Source organism: Marmota monax, unplaced genomic scaffold (genome assembly GCF_021218885.2).
Source record: "Marmota monax isolate L192 unplaced genomic scaffold, Marmota_monax_Labrador192_F-V1.1 WCK01_AAM20220418_F8-fsc00025, whole genome shotgun sequence".
Taxonomy (NCBI): Eukaryota; Metazoa; Chordata; class Mammalia; order Rodentia; family Sciuridae; genus Marmota; species Marmota monax.
The window spans coordinates 2,103,427-2,121,579 of record NW_026691950.1 but is presented as its reverse complement, the minus strand read 5'-3'; the positions used below and the strand labels follow the sequence as shown (position 1 = coordinate 2,121,579).

Sequence of the window (18,153 nt, the reverse complement as noted above, 5' to 3'; positions counted from 1 at the left end):
TTTAGAAGGTTGATATTACATTATAATTAATAAATAATTAATTTTTTAAACATTTATTTCTAATTTTGTAATGGCTTTATATATCCCTTGTTGCTTTGAAACTTACATGGTTTTTTTTCTTTTTCCCAAACTTCTTCTCCCTGATCTTCTTTTCCCTAACCTTCTCCTTCCTGATCTCTTCTCCCTAATCTCATTTTCTCTGAATCACCTCTTTAAATGCCCCCCACCCCCGTTCCTGCTGATGGGCAGAATCACAGCCTTTGGGATATCTCCTGTATTTCTCCTTTGCTAGCAAAGCAATAAACCTTATTTTTCTTTTTTCTCAAAATCGTGTCCTTGTTATTGGATTGTCAATGGGGACAAGGACCAAGCTTTCAGCAACAATTTCATTGATTTACCTCAAATTTCATCAGATAATGTGACCTGCAAATATATCATTTACGTTTTTTTTTAAAAAAAAAACTGTTTGCATGTGTGAGTGTGTGTGTGTGTGTGTGTCTCTCCAAGTTCATGATGTTTTTATAAATAGCCAATGGCCAATTAGAAAAACCTGTCTATTCTGCACTTCTCAGAAGAGGATATACAATCAATCAACAAATACATGAAAAAATACTCACCATCTCTAGCAATCAGAGAAATGCAAATTAAAACTACTCTAAGATACCATCTCACTCCAATAAGAATGGCAGCCATTATGAAGTCAAACAACAATAAGTGCTGGCAAGGATGTGGGAAAAAGGTACACTCATACACTGCTGGTGGGACTGCAAATTGGTTCAGCCAATTTGGAAAGCAGTATGGAGATTCCTTGGAAAGCTGGGAATGGAACCACCATTTGACCCAGCTATTCCCCTTCTCAGACTATACCCAAAAGACCTAAAAAGAGCATACTACAGGGACACAGCCACATCAATGTTTATAGCAGCACAATGCACAATAGCTAGATTGTAGAACAACCTAGATGCCCTTCAATAGATGAATGGATAAAAAAAAAATGTGGCATTAATACACAATGGAATATTACTCAGCACTAAAAAATAACAAGATCATGGCATTTTCAGGGAAATGGATGGCATTAGAGCAGATTATGCTAAGTGAAGTTAGCCAATCCCTAAAAAACAAATGTCGAATGTCTTCTCTGAAATAAGGGGGGTGACTCAAAATGGGATAGGGAGGAAGAGCATGAGAAGAAGATTACCACTAAATAGGGAAGAGAGATGGGAGGGAAAAGGAGGGAGAAGGGGAATTGCATGGAAGATGGAAGGAGACCCTCATCGTTATACAGAATACACATATGATGTTGTGAGGAGGAAAAAAAAAAGAAGAAGAAATGTGTCACATTAGATTGGATAGAGAGATGTGATGGGGAAGGGAGGGGGGTAGGAAGGAGAGCAGAATGAAATAGACATTACTATGGCTGTATGTATATAGGTGACTGTATGACCAATGTGATTCTGCAACCTGTACAATCAGAAAAAAAAAGAGAAATTATACCCCATTTGATTCAAATGTATGAATTGTCAAGATCATTGTACTGACATGTGTAACTAATAAAAAAAGAAAAAGAAAAACCTGTCTATTCTGTTTGAAGGATGTATTATTCTATACATACTTGTTAAAGCAAATGCACGGATTATACTTCTGTAACAGTATACTTCTGTTGCCAAAAGCTCAGTTCTTGTCCTCAATGCCAATCTAATAATGAGGACACCATTTTGAGAAAGAAGAAAAAGAAGTTTTATTTCTTTGCTAGCAAAGGAGAAACACAGGAGACTCCTGTCCCAGAGGCTGCAATTCTGCCCATTGGAGGGAACATGGAGCTGTTAAAGAAGTGATTCAAAGTCTACATTCCACGTGCTCTCTGTCTGTCCAGGTGGTGACGCACTTGTGAATTGGGGAGAGAGTCATTTCTTAGATCTTTTGCTGCTATCCTCAAAGTCTGAATTACTTTGTTCCTGTGGTGGGTGTGTGCTCAAGGACAAATTACTCTGCCTATGCTGGGAAGAAAGGTAAGAAAGGTAATCCTGTCCCCCAGAGTAGGGAGAGGAAGATTAGGGAGGGGAAGCCATTAGGAAGGAGGGAGAGAATAAAACAAACATGTCCACTTAAAAAATAAGTCACAGTGGCAGAGCAGCAAGGGCTCTCTATATTCAAAGCATAAAGTGGACCACTGTTACACTTCTATGGTCTTTCTTATTTTTTTGTCTACTAGATCTATCTAGTTCTGAAAGATGTATAGTAAAATCTAATTTCCTTTTTATGAAGTTAAACTTACATTTATAATTCCCTTTTGATTTATTTATCTTTGGTCATTAGGTTGTTTGATGTGTATCTTCATGTAGATCTTAACCCCTCCCCCAACCCCATCTCCTGGGTTTTCTGAGAAATTTTGCAGCATTGACTCCCTTCTCATCAAGCACGTCTCCTTTCTCTTTAGTCTTAATTATCATGTAGAGTGCATATTTCCAGAGAGTCCATCTTCATTCATATTTACAATAAGTGTCATTGTTCACTCATCATTTTTTTTCCTTTCTTGCAATCTCTCTTGTCATTCATTTGCTGAGTCCTATTTTCATTTCTACTGATGGGATTATGTGAATGAGATTTTCTTGGAATTACAATGGTGCCACCTCTTTCACTCTGGCCAGTGAATGGTATCCACAGCCCAATTCTTTTCCACTTGTAAATAATTTATTTCTGTCTGGAAGCATGTAAGGCCTTTCTCTTTAACCTTGAGTTGCAGGAATTCTGTCAGAGTATGTTTAGGCATGTGCCTTTTTTCATCAATCCTGCCTAGAATTTATTGAGCACTTTTGGCCTGCAAATATAAGACTTCAGTCAGCTCAGAAAATTTGCTTCTATTAAATTTGACTTTTCCCTTTTTCACTGTTATTACTCACATATTAGATCTCCTGGATCTGTCCTCCCTCTTCCAGTAGTTACAGTGTCCAGGGAAGATTTTGAAAAGGTGGATTAATGCCTTTCCTAAAGGTATTGGACCATCACAGATACCAGCTCAATTTGCTACTGTAGCCCTTGCTGATCTGCCACAGCAACTGAATTTTAAAATGGGCATGTTTCTTTCTCTTCCTCTCCCCCACTCCTCCCTAATCTCTCCCTGTCTGTAATCACAGGGGAAACGTGATTACCTTTCTTCCCATCCTAGGCAGAGTTATCTGTCTCTGAGTACACACCCACCACAGCAATGAAGAAATCTAGACTTTGGGGATGGTACTGAAAAACCAGCCTCTACCTCAGAGCAAAGCCTGTCCAAGGAAGGGGGTGTGACCCTTGTCCTTGGAAAGACCCACAGAGCACTCCTAGGCACATACCCACCCTGCTGAGTTGTTTATCTACAAATAACAGGAGAGATCTGCGGAGTCAGGTGTCCCTGACTCAGTCAGGCTAGGTGAGGACCCATAGCAACCCCCTAGCAACCACCAATCAGCATGAAACAGGGAAAATACCTGGGATGCCAGATGACACCCCAGTAGTTTATGGTGGTCGATAACATGTTGGGAAACCATATAGTTCAGCATGTACTCTCCTCATGGCTTAAACCAATCAGTTCAAATTAATCCCCCTCTTGTACTAACCAATCACCCTTACCCAACTTGTTCCCACCAGTGAATGTGCTAATCATGTTTTAGAGTTGTTTTATGATTTTCCCGAGATGTGTGATGATTTGCTAAGAGATGCTATGATGTATGTGAAGTCCCTGCCTTCCCCAAAGAGAGAATAAAACTGCTGCAAACCCTGGGCTCAGGGCCTCTCAGTGTCACCAGTTGCTGTGTGCACAGAAGACCGAGCTAGTTCTCAATAAACATCTTTTTGCTGCTTACATCGATCTTGGTCTCTGGTGGTCTTTTGGGGTCCCGAATTCGAGCATAACAGTACCAGAAGATCTCAGAAATGTCTGTCTCCCAAATTAACAAGTGAATTACAACTCCAACAGAAAACACATGGAATGTAGCCTTTGAGTCACCTCTTTAAAAGCCCCCTGTTCCTGCTGATGGGCAGAATCACAGCCTTTGGGACAGGAGTCCTCTGTGTTTCTTCTTTGCTAGGAAAGCAATAAACTTCTTTTTCCTTTTCTCAAAACCATGTTCTCATTATTTGATTGGCATCGGAGACAAGGACCAAGCTTTCAGCAACAGTACTAAAAACAACCTACATGGAAATATAATAAAATATCATAATTTATTCTGACCTTGTAACAGTGGTCCACTTTATGCTTTGAATATAGCCCTTACTGTTCTGCCAATTGTGACTTATTTTTAAAACAGGCATGTTTATTTCCCTTAGTCTTTCCCTCCCCCTCTCCAATTTTCTCCTCCCGTATCTGGGTGTGGGAGACAGGATTACCTTTCTCCCCATCCTAGGTAACAATCTGATCACTACACATTGTATACATGTATTGAAATGTCACTGTACTATATGCCAATTAAAAATAAAAACATATTAAGGGCTGGGGTTGTGGCTCAAGTGGTAGAGCGCTCGCCTAGCACACGTGAGACACTGAGTTCGATCCTTAGCACCACATAAAAATAAAATAAAGATATTATGTTCAACTAAAACTAAAAAAAAATAAAAATATATTTAAAAGAAAAATACATACAATTTGCAGACTAGATAATGCTAGTTATCAAGTATGATTTTTTATTATATTTAAAAATATGCATCTATTGTCTCTTTTTTTAATGTTTTCTAAAAGTGATAGTTAAAAAAAAAATTTTAAGACAAAGAAAGTAAAATCTCCCACTCCTCCCTCTGACTCCCCAAGCCTATCCCCATGATAATCTGCTCTTATGTTTCTCATAGAATCTTTCAGAAATTCTTCATGTGTAACAGGAACAAAAATTATTACTGTGGGAGTATTCATGGCTTCCTTCTTCCCCTTACTAAAAACTTCTGACATTTGCTCCCTGACCACTTCCTACCCACTATTCCTTACCTCCCCATTGTCTTATTACACAAATGGGATAAATGGGGAGGGAGAAAAGATATTATAAGTATCAAAGACATTGATATGAGAAATTTACATCCAAAAGGCCCAGAGCTATTCACTACAAGAAAAAAAAAGGAAGGAAGGAAGGAAGGAAGGAAGGAAGGAAGGAAGGAAGGAAGGAAGGAAGGAGGAAGAGTAATAGTTGAGCCCTAGCACTGGCAAAGGTATAAAAGAGAGTTTTGGTGAAAGGGACAGAGAAGGAAATATGGAGTCAGAGGCTTTGGGGTATCCACAGGATACGAGAGAGGGAGAGACAGAAAAATACCAGGAAAGACAGATTTACAGTAAGTGTTCATACAAGTTACATCTATATAACTTGTTACATAAAACACAGGGGTTTCATTCAAGTTCTTTGAGGAACACAAATAAAGATTACAATTACTTTTATGGTCTTCTGAACATGACACGCTCTAAAGCCAAATCATTAGGGACCCAGAATCTATTCACTCTATGTGAAAGTCTGTACTATGTGTATGTACAGATATATACATATGTGTGAACATATCTATAGATACATAAACACACATAGTATTTATATATTTGTACTTAAGATTTACAGTATAGGCAAACAGACATGAGCAGTGGGAACATGAAGTTAACGGGATGATTCTGTGCTGGCTCTGTCATATGCTTTCTTTTAAGAAGTAACTTAACTAAGGCCATTTGGCCCTGCTATTGCTTAAGTCAACAGGATATGTTACTTGTGATGTTGGAGAAATGCAGGCCTAAGACTCTTCTCTGCTAAGAATACAAGCTACCCTGAAGGGAGAACTTCTGTGACCTTTATACAGACCCAAGATTCCAGGACTCAGGAAGACAAGATAATTAAAAGCAAAGCCCCCCAACCATAAAATCTGTAAGAACAATTTCCAGTTAGAAACCAGTGCAGCCAGGCACGGTGGCACATGCCTTTAACCCAGAAGCTCTGAATGCTGAGACAGGAGGATCGCAGGTTCAAAGCCAGCCTCAGCAATGGTGAAGTGCTAAGCAACTCAGTGAGACCCTGTCTCTAAATAAAATACAAAATAGGGCTGAACCCCCTCGATGGGTTTCATTTGTGTATCTGCGGTTAAGATCTTGCCCAGTAAGGACTTTAAACATATGATGCAATCTTACTGTCAGTCAAAAGTTGTGATGTGGTTGAAGAGAAAGTAAGGACTAAGAGACGGGTAAGTGAGAAATGAAAGACGGAGACCAGGCTGAGATACACACTAGAGTTTATTTTTCAGAGCTGACAAATAAAGGCACATCTCTCCATAGATGGAGAGAGGCAAAACAGGCTTGGGGTTTGGGACTTTGATGGGGCAGGCTCAGGAATTAGAGACTTAATGTGGGCAGTTAAGGGTTGGGTTGGTATGAGAGAGTGGTGAGCCTTTCTCAGAAAGGCCCTTGGGAGGGATGATGAAACTTTTTCCTTAAAATGGTGACTGTCACTTAAGATGGGTGTCCAGATGCTAAGCAAGGACCTTATAGTGGTACCTGGGTGGAACTCTCTTGTCCCAAGCTACCCTGAAGTTCTCGCTTCAGGGTAGCTTGGGACAAAGGGTACCACGTTACTCTTACAAACAACCTGCTCCCTCCCTCCCTCCCTCCCTCTGTAAGATGCTTTCTTTCCTAATAAACTTTGCTATTACCTTTACCACATTTCATGTCTTGCCTGAAATTTTCTCCTGCAAGAACACAAGAGTCAAGAAATACACCTTAATCCTGAACCACCACCATTAATTTATCTACCTATATCCTTTCCTTTTAAAAATCATGAATGATGTCATCTCATGAGAGTTCTTTTGTGTCTTACTTCTTTTTCCCTTAAGAATAGATTGATTTTTACCCTGCCTACTTCCAAAAAAGGACTGAATTAGCTTAAATAAAATCACAGGCACAAGACCTAAAATTGTTAACTATGACTCAAGGACAGAAACCAATAAATACAGGAGCCAAGGGAGAAACTATATTCAGAAATTATAGCTAACAATTTAATTGAATATAATACAAAATTAATAAGGTTTTTTAAAAATAGACTCCTAAGTAACCAATGGCCAGAAGTTATTTTTGAAGGGAAAAAATTAATTTTACCTAAGAAGAGACACAGTAATGAAAAGAAAAACAGTCTAGAGCTTAAAAAGATAGTGAACTGTTCTTGCTTTTTTAAAATTAGAGCTTTATAGTTATATGTCTCTTGTTGCTTTACAGTCTCATCCATGTCAGAGTTTTAGCAAAAAGATGCAGAAGAGTTGCCATCAATCCTCAGGCCTTTCTCTAAATAATGAAACTGCAACAATCCAAGATAGAGGATAATTTTAGAGTATATTTTATTGGTTTTTATAAATTCACATGAATAAACAGGAAAGAGGAAACTTCAGACAAAACAGTGATGTCCCACTGCAAAGAACTGATCCAAAAAGACCTGGGAAAATCACTATCTCACCATCCTGTGGGTTCCTCTAGTGACGTTATCCATCTCATCTCTCCAGGTTGTACAAAACAGCAGACTAAAGAATAATAATCCTTATAAATCTTTCCTTAAAGTGTGGCTGCACTGAGTCAGATCCTATCAGTGTGAAGGATGGGGACCATGCAAATAAAGAAAACAATTTTAATTCACCCACACTACCAGCGACTGGCTTTCAATCTTCCTCTCTCTTCCATTGCCCGTCACCTTCCTGGGTAATGTGTACACAAAGTGAATGATCCAGAAATTTTATATCATTTGGTGACCTTCTTCACTCTGATGACCATCATCTCTAATATTTGAACTCCGAAATTCTCTCCCTTCTGTTACACCTCTTTCCACTTTCCTTCTGCCTCAAATTTTCTGAATCTGTTTTTTCCTTCAACTATACTGTCACAGTTCACCTCCATTTTCCCAGTCTATCAGTCCTCTTCAGACAGATTCCACTTGAGTCCTTACCCAGGCCATATCTCACTGACAATCACTTCACCCTCCTACACAGAGCACCCTGAATTCCTCCTCTCCTCCCGCATTGACCCTGTCCATACTTGGTTGCCAGTCTATGTCCCTAATAAACTCAGTGATGTCTCTGTTCCTCTGACTCCTGAAAATTGCTGGAGAAAAGCCACTTGATATAAAAAGCAAGTCCCAAGAGTTTAGGACACACAGATTTCAGTCTGCATCTGACTCTTGCTATTTATTAGCCAGGAAAATTGGAACAAAATTATATAACCTCTCTGAACATGTTTCCTAATTTGTAAAATAGGGTATATCCTTTATAATATTTTCAGTTGTTACAGAAAGACCAAACAAAAGTAGCTTATTGTCTCCCAAAACAAGGCAGCTCAAGATTGGTTCTAGAGGTCTCTCTCTGTCACCAAGAACAGAAATAGTTTTCTTCTTATGTTCCTCATTCCTCGGTCCATTGATTTGGACCTTTGATTTGTTTCTTCATGATTTCAACATGGTGACTACAATTCCAGGCTTCACACATAGCCCTGAAGCATAGCTGAAAACTGCATTTCCCGCCCCATGCTTCTCTATCCTAGGGAAGAAAACCATTCTATTAGAATTCTTTGGCAAGGTTAGGTATCTACCCTTTAGCCATTCACTAGCAAAGGGAAATAGGATTGCCACAGTTGGCTTGTGACTAATCATAATTCACTCTCTGGGGCTAAGCAGGGTGCATCTTCCCTGAGCACACTTATCACTATACTCGAAAAAATCTGTCGAGTAGGCCAACACTTTCTGCCACGTGAGCAATAACACACACTCCAATGGGCAGTTATGAAGATTATATTGAATACATTTGCAAAGTTTACTTGGTGCTCCCTGGCACACAGTAGGCAGTGATTTTCAAATATGCTTACAAATTCTTTCATACTCTCTCCTTCAAACATGTACAGCTAGCCCTGCTAAGTGGCACATGCCTGTAATTCCAGTAACTCAGGAGGCTGAGGCAAGAGGATCACATGTTTGAGACAAGCCTGGGCAATTCAGTAAGGCTGTCTCAAAATTTTAAAAAATGTAACAATCAAAAAAGTGTTGGAGATGTAGCTCAGTGGTACAGTGCCACTGGGTTCAGTCCCCACTACTGAAACAAAACACAAGGGTAAAGCTAATGCCCTTACCCTTGAATATGGGCCAAACTTAATGACTTACTTCTAACAAAACTAATTAGGCATATAATGGTGTGAGACCACCACCATCAGGTCATAAAAGATTTGAGCTTGTTTTCCTCTCCTAGATGGCCCACTCAGGAAAGAGAACAAACATGTTTTTGAAAAATCAGCCCCTACCTCAGAGCAAAGCCTGTCCAAGGAAGGGGGCGTGACCCTTGTCCTTGGAAAGACCCACAGAGCACTCCTAGGCACATACTCACCCTGCTGAGTTGTTTATCTACAAATAACAGGAGAGATCTGTGGCGCCAGGTGTCCCTGACTTAGTTAGGCTAGGTGGGGACCCATAGCAACCCCCTAGCAACCACCAATCAGCATGAGACAGGTAAAATACCTGGGATGCCAGATGACCCCTCAGTAGTTTATGGTGGTTGATAACATGTTGGGAAACCATGTAGTTCAGCATGTACTCCCCTCATGGCTTAAACCAATCAGTTCAAACGAATCCCCCTCTTGTACTAACCAATCACCCCTACCCAACTTGTTCCCATCAGTCAATGTGCTTATCATGTTTTAGAGTTGTTTTATGATTTTCCCGAGGTGTGTGATGATTTGCTAAGAGATGCTATGATGTATGTGAAGTCCCTGCCTTCCCCAAAGAGTGTATAAAACTGCTGCAAACCCTGGGCTCGGGGCCTCTCAGCGTCACCAGTTGCTGTGTGCACAGAGGACCAAGCTAGCTCCAATAAACACCACTTTGCTGCTTACATCGATCTTGGTCTCTGGTGGTCTTTGGGGGGTCCCGAATTCAAACATAACAGTTTTAAGGACAGCCTTTGTAGGGGCCCACATAGGGGGAAATTAGGATTCCCACCAGCAACAAGCAACAACTTCCAAGCCAGGTGAGTGAGCTGTCACCTTGAAAGTGAATTCTCCAGCCCCACGAAACCCTTTACATGATTGATCTCCACGCAACATCTTGGCTGATCCTCATGAAAGATTCAAGTGAGAAGCTCTCAGTAAGTTCACTCCAGAATCCCCGGAAACTCTGAGGAAATATATATATATTTTTTTAAGCCAACAAATTTTTGGGTAACTCTTTATACAGCAATAGATACAACAGATTTGATGCCAAATAGAGGGTTCTGCTACTTGAAAAAAAATTAATGTAGAAGGTTTGGAACTGAGAAGCTGTAAAAACTTGGAAGAATTAGTGAAAATGGGAAGGCCCTGAAGGGACTGTTTATGTCAGTCTTTGAGAAAACTGCCAGGAAAACCAGTAAAATTTTATAGCTTCCTCAGACAATCTGAGTAAAATGTGCCTTGATTTTCTTTAATAAATTCTAAGTCTAGGCAAATGCCTTAATGAGCCTTTCTGTACTGCAGAGGGTAGAAAGTATAAAACTACATTTCCCAGGCCCCTCCTGCAGGTACGATTTATATAAAAGATAGGATTTCACCAATTAGATACACCCTCAGGAGAGGTGGGAGGCAGCAGTAAGTGAAGGTCATCTACCTAGGGCTATGACTCACTCTGCTAATAAGTCACATTGTGGAGATTTTAGGTTTTTCTGAATAACCATCTTCAGCATCTACCATAAGTATGGCCAGTCTTGTTTCAGTAAGTAGCACCATCTACTTTAGCCATCTTATTTTGAAGTAAATCCCAACAATGTCATTTTATGGACATGTTTCGGCATCTTCTTTTTTAAAAGTAAATTCTTTAAAAAATAGAAAACCACATCATCATTCCTAAAAAAATGGGGAAAAAAAGCAATAGTTCTTTAATATAATAAAGCATCCAGTCAATGTTCACATTGCCAATTATCTTTTATTGATACACAGGGGTTTTGGTTTTGGTTTTGCTGAGGCAATACCCAAATAAGATCCACAAATCGCAAATGGTTGATATGCTTCTCAAGTCTTAATGTGCGAGTTCTTCCTTCATCTGTGTGATTTTATTTTCTTCGCAATTGTTTTTGAAGAAAGCAAGTTGTCTAGTTTCCCAGTCTGTGACTGTATCCTGATGAGAGTGTTTGTCTGACATTTTCCGTACTTCTGTCTTCTGGAATTTCTACAAAGTGGTTGTTAATCTGGAGTCTTGATCAGATTTAATTCTCCAAGACAAAGGTGCATTATCTCTGAGAAGACTTGCATCTGTCTCTATCAGGCTGCTAATGGTGACACTATCAGGCTGGGACCCTCTTTTAATGCATTTCATGGCTTGCAGGGTTTTTTGGTCTCCCCTAGTGATATGACTTTAAGCTGTTAATCTGTGAGGACTAGTTATGTTACAACTTTTCAGGATCATTTTATTAATTTATTGGTCTCTTTGTTTATCTTCCTTGGAGTCTTCTGGGAACAGAAAGGAGGGCAAAATTATCTGATCCATCCCCATCACCACAAAGGCAAAGCCTTTTAGTGTACTAGCTTTGTGGGGTGTCTCTTACTAGTATCCAAGTTGCACAGCACCTTTAAGGGCTTTCACTTAGACTTCTCCCATAAGCCCCTACTAACTGGCCAACTATGCAATGTTTTTAGGGTGTTTTTAATTTTCCCCCAACTTTCTTAGTGGGAGGGTCAGCCTTAGTATGTAACTATGAAACACACATGAAATACACATATCCTATACTAAATTGAGACAACAGTGCCAGAAACACGCTTTGACTTACACACCTCCTTCCAGGTTCGGCCTCTTATGTCACTTAGTTCCTTTCCTAAGAATCTAAGATCTATGACTAGATCAAGGCTATGATCCTCCCCAAATAAAGTTCTCATGCTGTGAGCATGACCTGCCTCAAGTCATTAGATATTGCCAATGCTATTTTCCTTAGAGGGCATAATAATTTCACAAGTAAGGACAACGTTTTAGAACCTCGTTTTTAATAAAACTTCATTTATTCTACCACTAGTATAACAAAACACAACCTATAAGCCTAAGCCAGGTTTAAAATTATTTAGACATATTTTCATACCTTCTTGTTGAAAGAATATTTTCACCAAATGACTTTAAATCCACAGGAAAGAAAGCATATTCAGTTCTGCATTGTGAGACCTGTGGATAAGCATTCAACTTCATCACCCCATTTCTTTGTCCCATTTTCACACCCTGCAGCCTCTTCTGCATATGACCAGAGATACAACTATTGATGGGTCACATACTCTGTCATTTCTCTACCCCAAAATGTAGTCAGTCCCAAAGTTGAGGAATTTGTTTACATTTTGACTTCACTAGTATTAAAATGCTAATATTTCATTAGTTTAATTCAAACTGAATAACCTCTAACAGAATAAGTCAAGATTAGCATGAAGAGTGCTCCAGAACCTACGAAAAGTACCAAGATTATACCTTTAGTGATGCACAAAAGCCATGAACTTGAAGTGTTTAATCTTTTTCCTACAGAAAGTCATTTGAATACTTTAAGCAGGAGAAAAAAGTTCAGATTCACCACCTCCAAAAGAATTATTCCTCCTCACTTAGTGCATGACAGTTCTGACTCACAGACATAAATGTATTCAATTCTAGTCCATTTTACTAGCTTTAAATATCATGCACCAAGTACTAAGCTTTTGGACATAGTCACAATTAAAAGAGTTTTAAAGGAAAACAAGCCAATATGCAAATACATTTTCCAAGGAGTATCACCAGGAATAACTTAAAAGCCTCATCTAGTTGCCACAATTAAATTATCACATCAAAGGTGAACCCACCTGCAATTAAGTCATCAACTGAAAGCCCATGTCATCTATCCCATTGTTTGCTAAGATTGTTTGAATATTTAAAGTTAAAACATATACAGCTGTGATTTCCTTGTCATTATTTCTCATATATGGAAGTCATCAACAAAGATCTATTGAAGAAATGCAACAAGAACTAATTTTCAGTCAAGCATGGTGGCACACACTTGTAATTCCAGTGACTCAGGAGGCTGAGGCAGGAGGATCACAAATTTAAGGCCATTCTCAGCAACTTACAGGGATCCTGTCTCAAAACAAAAAATAAAAAAAGGTGCCTACAGATATAGCTCAGCTGATAGAGTGCTTGCCCAGGGTTCAATCCCCAGCACCACAAAAAAAAAAAAAAAGAAGAAGAAGAAAGAAAAAAGGGGCTGGAGTTGTGGCTCAGTGTTAGAGCACTCAACTGGCACAAGTGAGACACTGGGTATGATCCTCAGCACCACATAAAAAAATAAATAAAGTAAATGTATGTCTCCATTTACAAGTAAAGAAAAAAATATTAAAAACCAAACCCAAAAAACTAATTTTCACATTATTTGCACAACATGATAAAAAAAACTAATAAGGTAGACACTGTTATTCATTCTTCTTTTCCGTTTTCTTTCCTTCAAGGACGCCCGACATATAGCTGAACATGTGGCAGTTTGAAATAGACCATTTCCCAGCTTTCCTTGCAGCTAGATGTAACCACATCACTAACCTCCAGCCAACAGGATGGAAGTATAAGTGTCCTATGGCAGCTTCCAAAAATCTTTAAGACCACTGGTACTTTCTCTTTGCTCCCTCCTTCTTTGTCCATTCTTTAATAGAATATAGTTAGGATAGTTGGGGTTCAGTCACCATCCTGGCCTAGGAAAATGAGTGCCATAGCCTGGCTATGGCAGCGTAGTGAGCTATAAGGGCCCTAGATCCCCAAACTTCATGAAAAAGAGCACTTCCATCAGTCCTTGGACCCTGGGATTTTCTATTAAGGGAGAAGTAAACCTTTCTTTTGCCATTGACATTGGGCTTTTCACAAAATACCAGCTTTCTTTGGATAAAGGAAGAAGGCAGTTTCATAAATGGCAGGTTTTTATAGACCTATACTGTGTAGCCACATCTCTCTCAGGAGGAGGTATTATATCTTTTGAAGTAATTATCCTAACACTTATGACAGATGCAGCTGCTCTATCCTAGGAATCAGAGAACTGAGGCTGGAGTTGTATCTCTGTCATTAACTGGCAAATCAGTTAACTTCTCTAATCCTATCTCTTTATCCATTAAATTGGGATAGCACCATCTATGTAATAAGATTCTCTTGAGATTTAAAATATAACATATGAAAGTGTTCCAGAGTATAAATCACTATACACATAACTGTTGGTGAGAATAATTGTAAGATTCCTGTGAAGAGAAGCTATCTTACACTATATTCTCAGTAATAAGTGCTCAATAAATATTTATTGAATAAATATTGTAAGTCCCTGTTAATGAGTAAATTAGTCTGCTTTCCTGAAGTTCAAAAGTCCTTTCTGCTATTTAAAGTATTATTCGAGTTCCTAACAGATATAATTCTTCATTTGATGTCAATCAAAAGATACAAGGGTGTGAAGAAAAAAAGCCTTACCTAATCCATTTTTCTGGTTCAAAAGTGGATCCCTACTTATTATACCAAAATCAACTAGAAGAAAAACTGTGGTACAGAAATGAAACTTTTATGACCCTTTCCCCCTGAAATTACAAAGTTACACACAAAAATATTCTGTAATATTTAAGTTACTAAACCTACCACATCAAACGAAGGATTTCCTCACACTGGACTGTAGCTAAAGCATTTTATTAAATTAAGTGTGAAATTTGCAAATGGTTTCATAAGAAATTTTAAAAGCAAAGTTATAAACATTTTCAATAAAAAAGTACAGAGTTAACAGCAAAATTACATTTTCTTTATAGTACAAATAAAAACATTTTGTTTCTGATATACCATCTGAAGATCTTATATTCTCCAACTGATAGCTGCAATGTTATATTTTAAGGAAAAATCTCATGGTTAATTCAATCATTTATTAATAACAGGTTCATCATTTGGACCATAAAAGTCAATTGCTCAACTTTAAGGAAAATAATAAACCTTGTCATATTATAACATGAAGTTGCAAAAGGCTCTTCAAGACGCAGATGTGTCCTGGCCTTTTTTCTCTATTAAATTCTGTAAAGAGGCATTAAGTAATACTGTAAACTTGAATTACACTTCAAAAATAAGCACCATTAACATACATTCTACATAAACTTACTTTGCCTTTTAAATGACACTTTTTTTGCCACACAAACAATCTGTTCTTTACATGTAAATAAAAATAAGCAATATTTAATCACTACACAAAAATATCATCAAATTTCACCTCATTGCACAATGAAAAAGCATTGAGAAAAAGCACTGGAAAAAACACCGCACATTATTTTTATCTTTTTTTTTATGCATTTTGCCATTTTCTTACATTGAGAGCAGTTAAAACATTGTCAGAGCAATTTCCTGAGTTTCAAAAGTTTCCAATTTCCAGCTCAGAACTAACTAACTAATCATGTTATTACATGTATCCTTTTCCTAAGCATACAAAAACACTTGAATTTAAAAAGAAAAAGGCTATAATAAAAAGACAGAAAACCATCCAAAAAAAATGTTTTTCCTTTCAAAATGTTATAATATGCAAAACATTTAGAGTCACAATATCTACTATATAATATGAACCATATTTAAAGGCCACAGAATTGCAGATAGTATTGAAATACTATTAGAAGAAACTTCAACTTGAAAATAACAGAGATATATGAACAGCCAGTAAGTGTATGAAAACATGCTTCTAATTTCTCACATTGGACAAAGGAGATACACAGATTGCAAACACTGTTAAGAATCCCCTGGCCCAGAGGCATGCACTCTGTAGTTTCTACATTAGTTCTCTTTTTCTCTTTCCTCTGGAAGATACCAGTAAGAGAATACGAATGGATTTGATACTAAAACCTTCCAAACCACAGAAGTGCTATGCTTTTCAAATATTTTAAAGTTTACAAAGAGCTCTTCTAATATACCATCACATGAAAACTTCAATAATGCCCAAGCTATCTTCCCTTCTGGCATATAGGATTTGAAAATGGGCAAAAGAAGAGGGATCATAAATTTTCTTTCCCAAATTACGTGTTACTTAAACTATACTAGGTAGGAGGGCAGGAGGTAGTATAGGTTTAAACAACTTCATAAAAATATTTATGATGCACAAACTCTGCTTGCAAATTTATCAATGGTAATGAAGAAATATTACCAGATTTACCAAAATAAGACATAAAATTGAAGTTGATACAGTATAGAACATAGCTTCTTTCATTTAGGTTTTACTCATAGACTACCATAACTACTTTTGACTGCTCCCCTATTAACAATCATTATCATCATAATATTGAAGTAAATCTGGCCGAAGGGCTCAAAAGTGATATTTTTTTAACCAGGTGAGAAAATATAGACACAAAAAGTGAGTATGCAACTGCATATACTCCAATACTCCACATTTTAGTGTTGTTTTTAATCTCTTTTAAATCATATTAATTTATACATAGGGATATTTTTATTTCATTAACAAGTATAATTTTATAATAAATTGTCAAAAGGAATTGCCTATTTTAATGTATACAACACTTCTAAACATTACAAAAGTGTGCAGTTTAGTTTATTGGCATGTTTTCCCATGAATTATTACAAATGTAAGAAAGTGAATAATACTTCACCAGTCATTAGCATTTCTAAATAATAAACATATATTCCTTTTTGTGGAAATAAATTCAAAGATAGGCTTTTTCTTTTAAAAGCATGCATGGATGATTTATGAAAACACATTTTTTGAGTGTTATTTTCATTAAAATGTTTGCTTATTTGGGAAATCATTCTGTATTTCCAGGATATTTTTGGTAACAATCCTATTATTCCTGTCCAAATGATTTTTTAAACTAAATAAAAAGCAACACAATTGTTTGCGAAAATTATATGTTGAAAGTATTCTATATATCCAAAATCAAATTTATTTTAGTAACTATCTCATACTAAAAAATTATACATTACCACACTAAACCTGTATAAAAAATTATACTTTACATACTTACAGGACTTGTTAGCTAATGAAACAAGAGGAGTCAATGAAAGTTTCCGAAAGTTGGCTCTTTTTCAAAATAAACGTAAAAATCTTTTAAACTGGACAGATTCCTTTTATGATGATATTAAAAATGTCTTCTGATTTAAATTAACAGGATTGTGACCTACTAGTTTAGAAGTTACATGCCCCCAATATAAAATATAGTTCTTTAGTGCTGTCTTTGCTGCCACTCAGGCAAATGGTTGGTTCTGGGAGTCCTAGAAGGCAGTAACAAGTGGCAGACAGCCCACCATCTCACCTCTGAAGACCTTTCAGCCTATGGAAAGGATAAGACTGCAAGATAATCTCAGACCCAACTTTCCTCATAGAAAATGCATACACAGAAGAACAGAACAAAAGGAAAGAGATGAGCCACATACAAAGCAGAAAAAAGTATGACAACGAGTTCCCTTCTGCAGGACAGATAAAATGAAATGATTTTATGTATTTGGCTTCAAAAGCAAAAAGAATTCAAGTGTTGTTGTTAAATAGCCTTTCTTTCTTTACTAATATTAATACACACCTCTGAACTGGTTTGAACCAGTTCTCAAAGCACATTACCTCTCACAGAAGCCTTTAGGACTTTGCTAAATGTCAAACAACAATTAATACAAAGGTAGCATTTTCTCTTTGAGAAAGAATCAGAGCACTTCAGACTTTAAAATTGCAGCTGATAATTTTCTTAGACATTTTGTAATCCATAAAAATTCTCTTTAATATTTTTAACAGGTAACATTACTTGGAATTTGATTCAGTAAAAAAATTAAACTTCTCTTCAATTTTGAAAAACAATTTTTTTTCTTATAAGTGAACATTGTTCCTAATAAACACACGTTTAAAGCAGAATTGATTGAATTATTTCAAATAAAACTAATTTTAACCTACAAACCTTCATACTTCTAAGTCAAGGACATTTATTTTACTTTAGCATGACTTTCAAGCACCCTGGTTTAATTTCAGAGAACCTGCAGAAATGAGAAAAGAGATGTTTTAAAGATAAAATTTTCAAATTGGCTAAGAAATGTTTCTTTTTTAAGTATTTATGCTTAGTGATATTTACTATCAAAGTGCTCTCCTTTGTCTATGTTTATGTTTCTTTTAATCTATTATCAAAACAAATATAACCCTAAGGCTGCGGGTTACTCCTAACTCAATAGTCAACACAATTTAAGATTT

At 37.2% G+C, this 18,153-nt stretch overlaps 1 protein-coding gene across 9 annotated transcripts in view; it reads right to left on the bottom strand.

The window, feature by feature from the left end:
* Window positions 1-10,890: 10,890 nt before the first annotated feature.
* Window positions 10,891-18,153, bottom strand: part of N4bp2 (NEDD4 binding protein 2) — a 74,971-nt gene continuing 67,708 nt past the window's right edge. For all 9 annotated transcript variants that reach the window (XM_046452224.2, XM_046452064.2, XM_046452136.2 and 6 more), the window contains one exon: window positions 10,891-17,942. In XM_046452224.2, coding sequence (XP_046308180.1) covers window positions 17,897-17,942 — 46 coding nt within the window. In that variant the 3' untranslated portion in view covers window positions 10,891-17,896. The remainder of the gene's footprint in view (window positions 17,943-18,153) is intronic.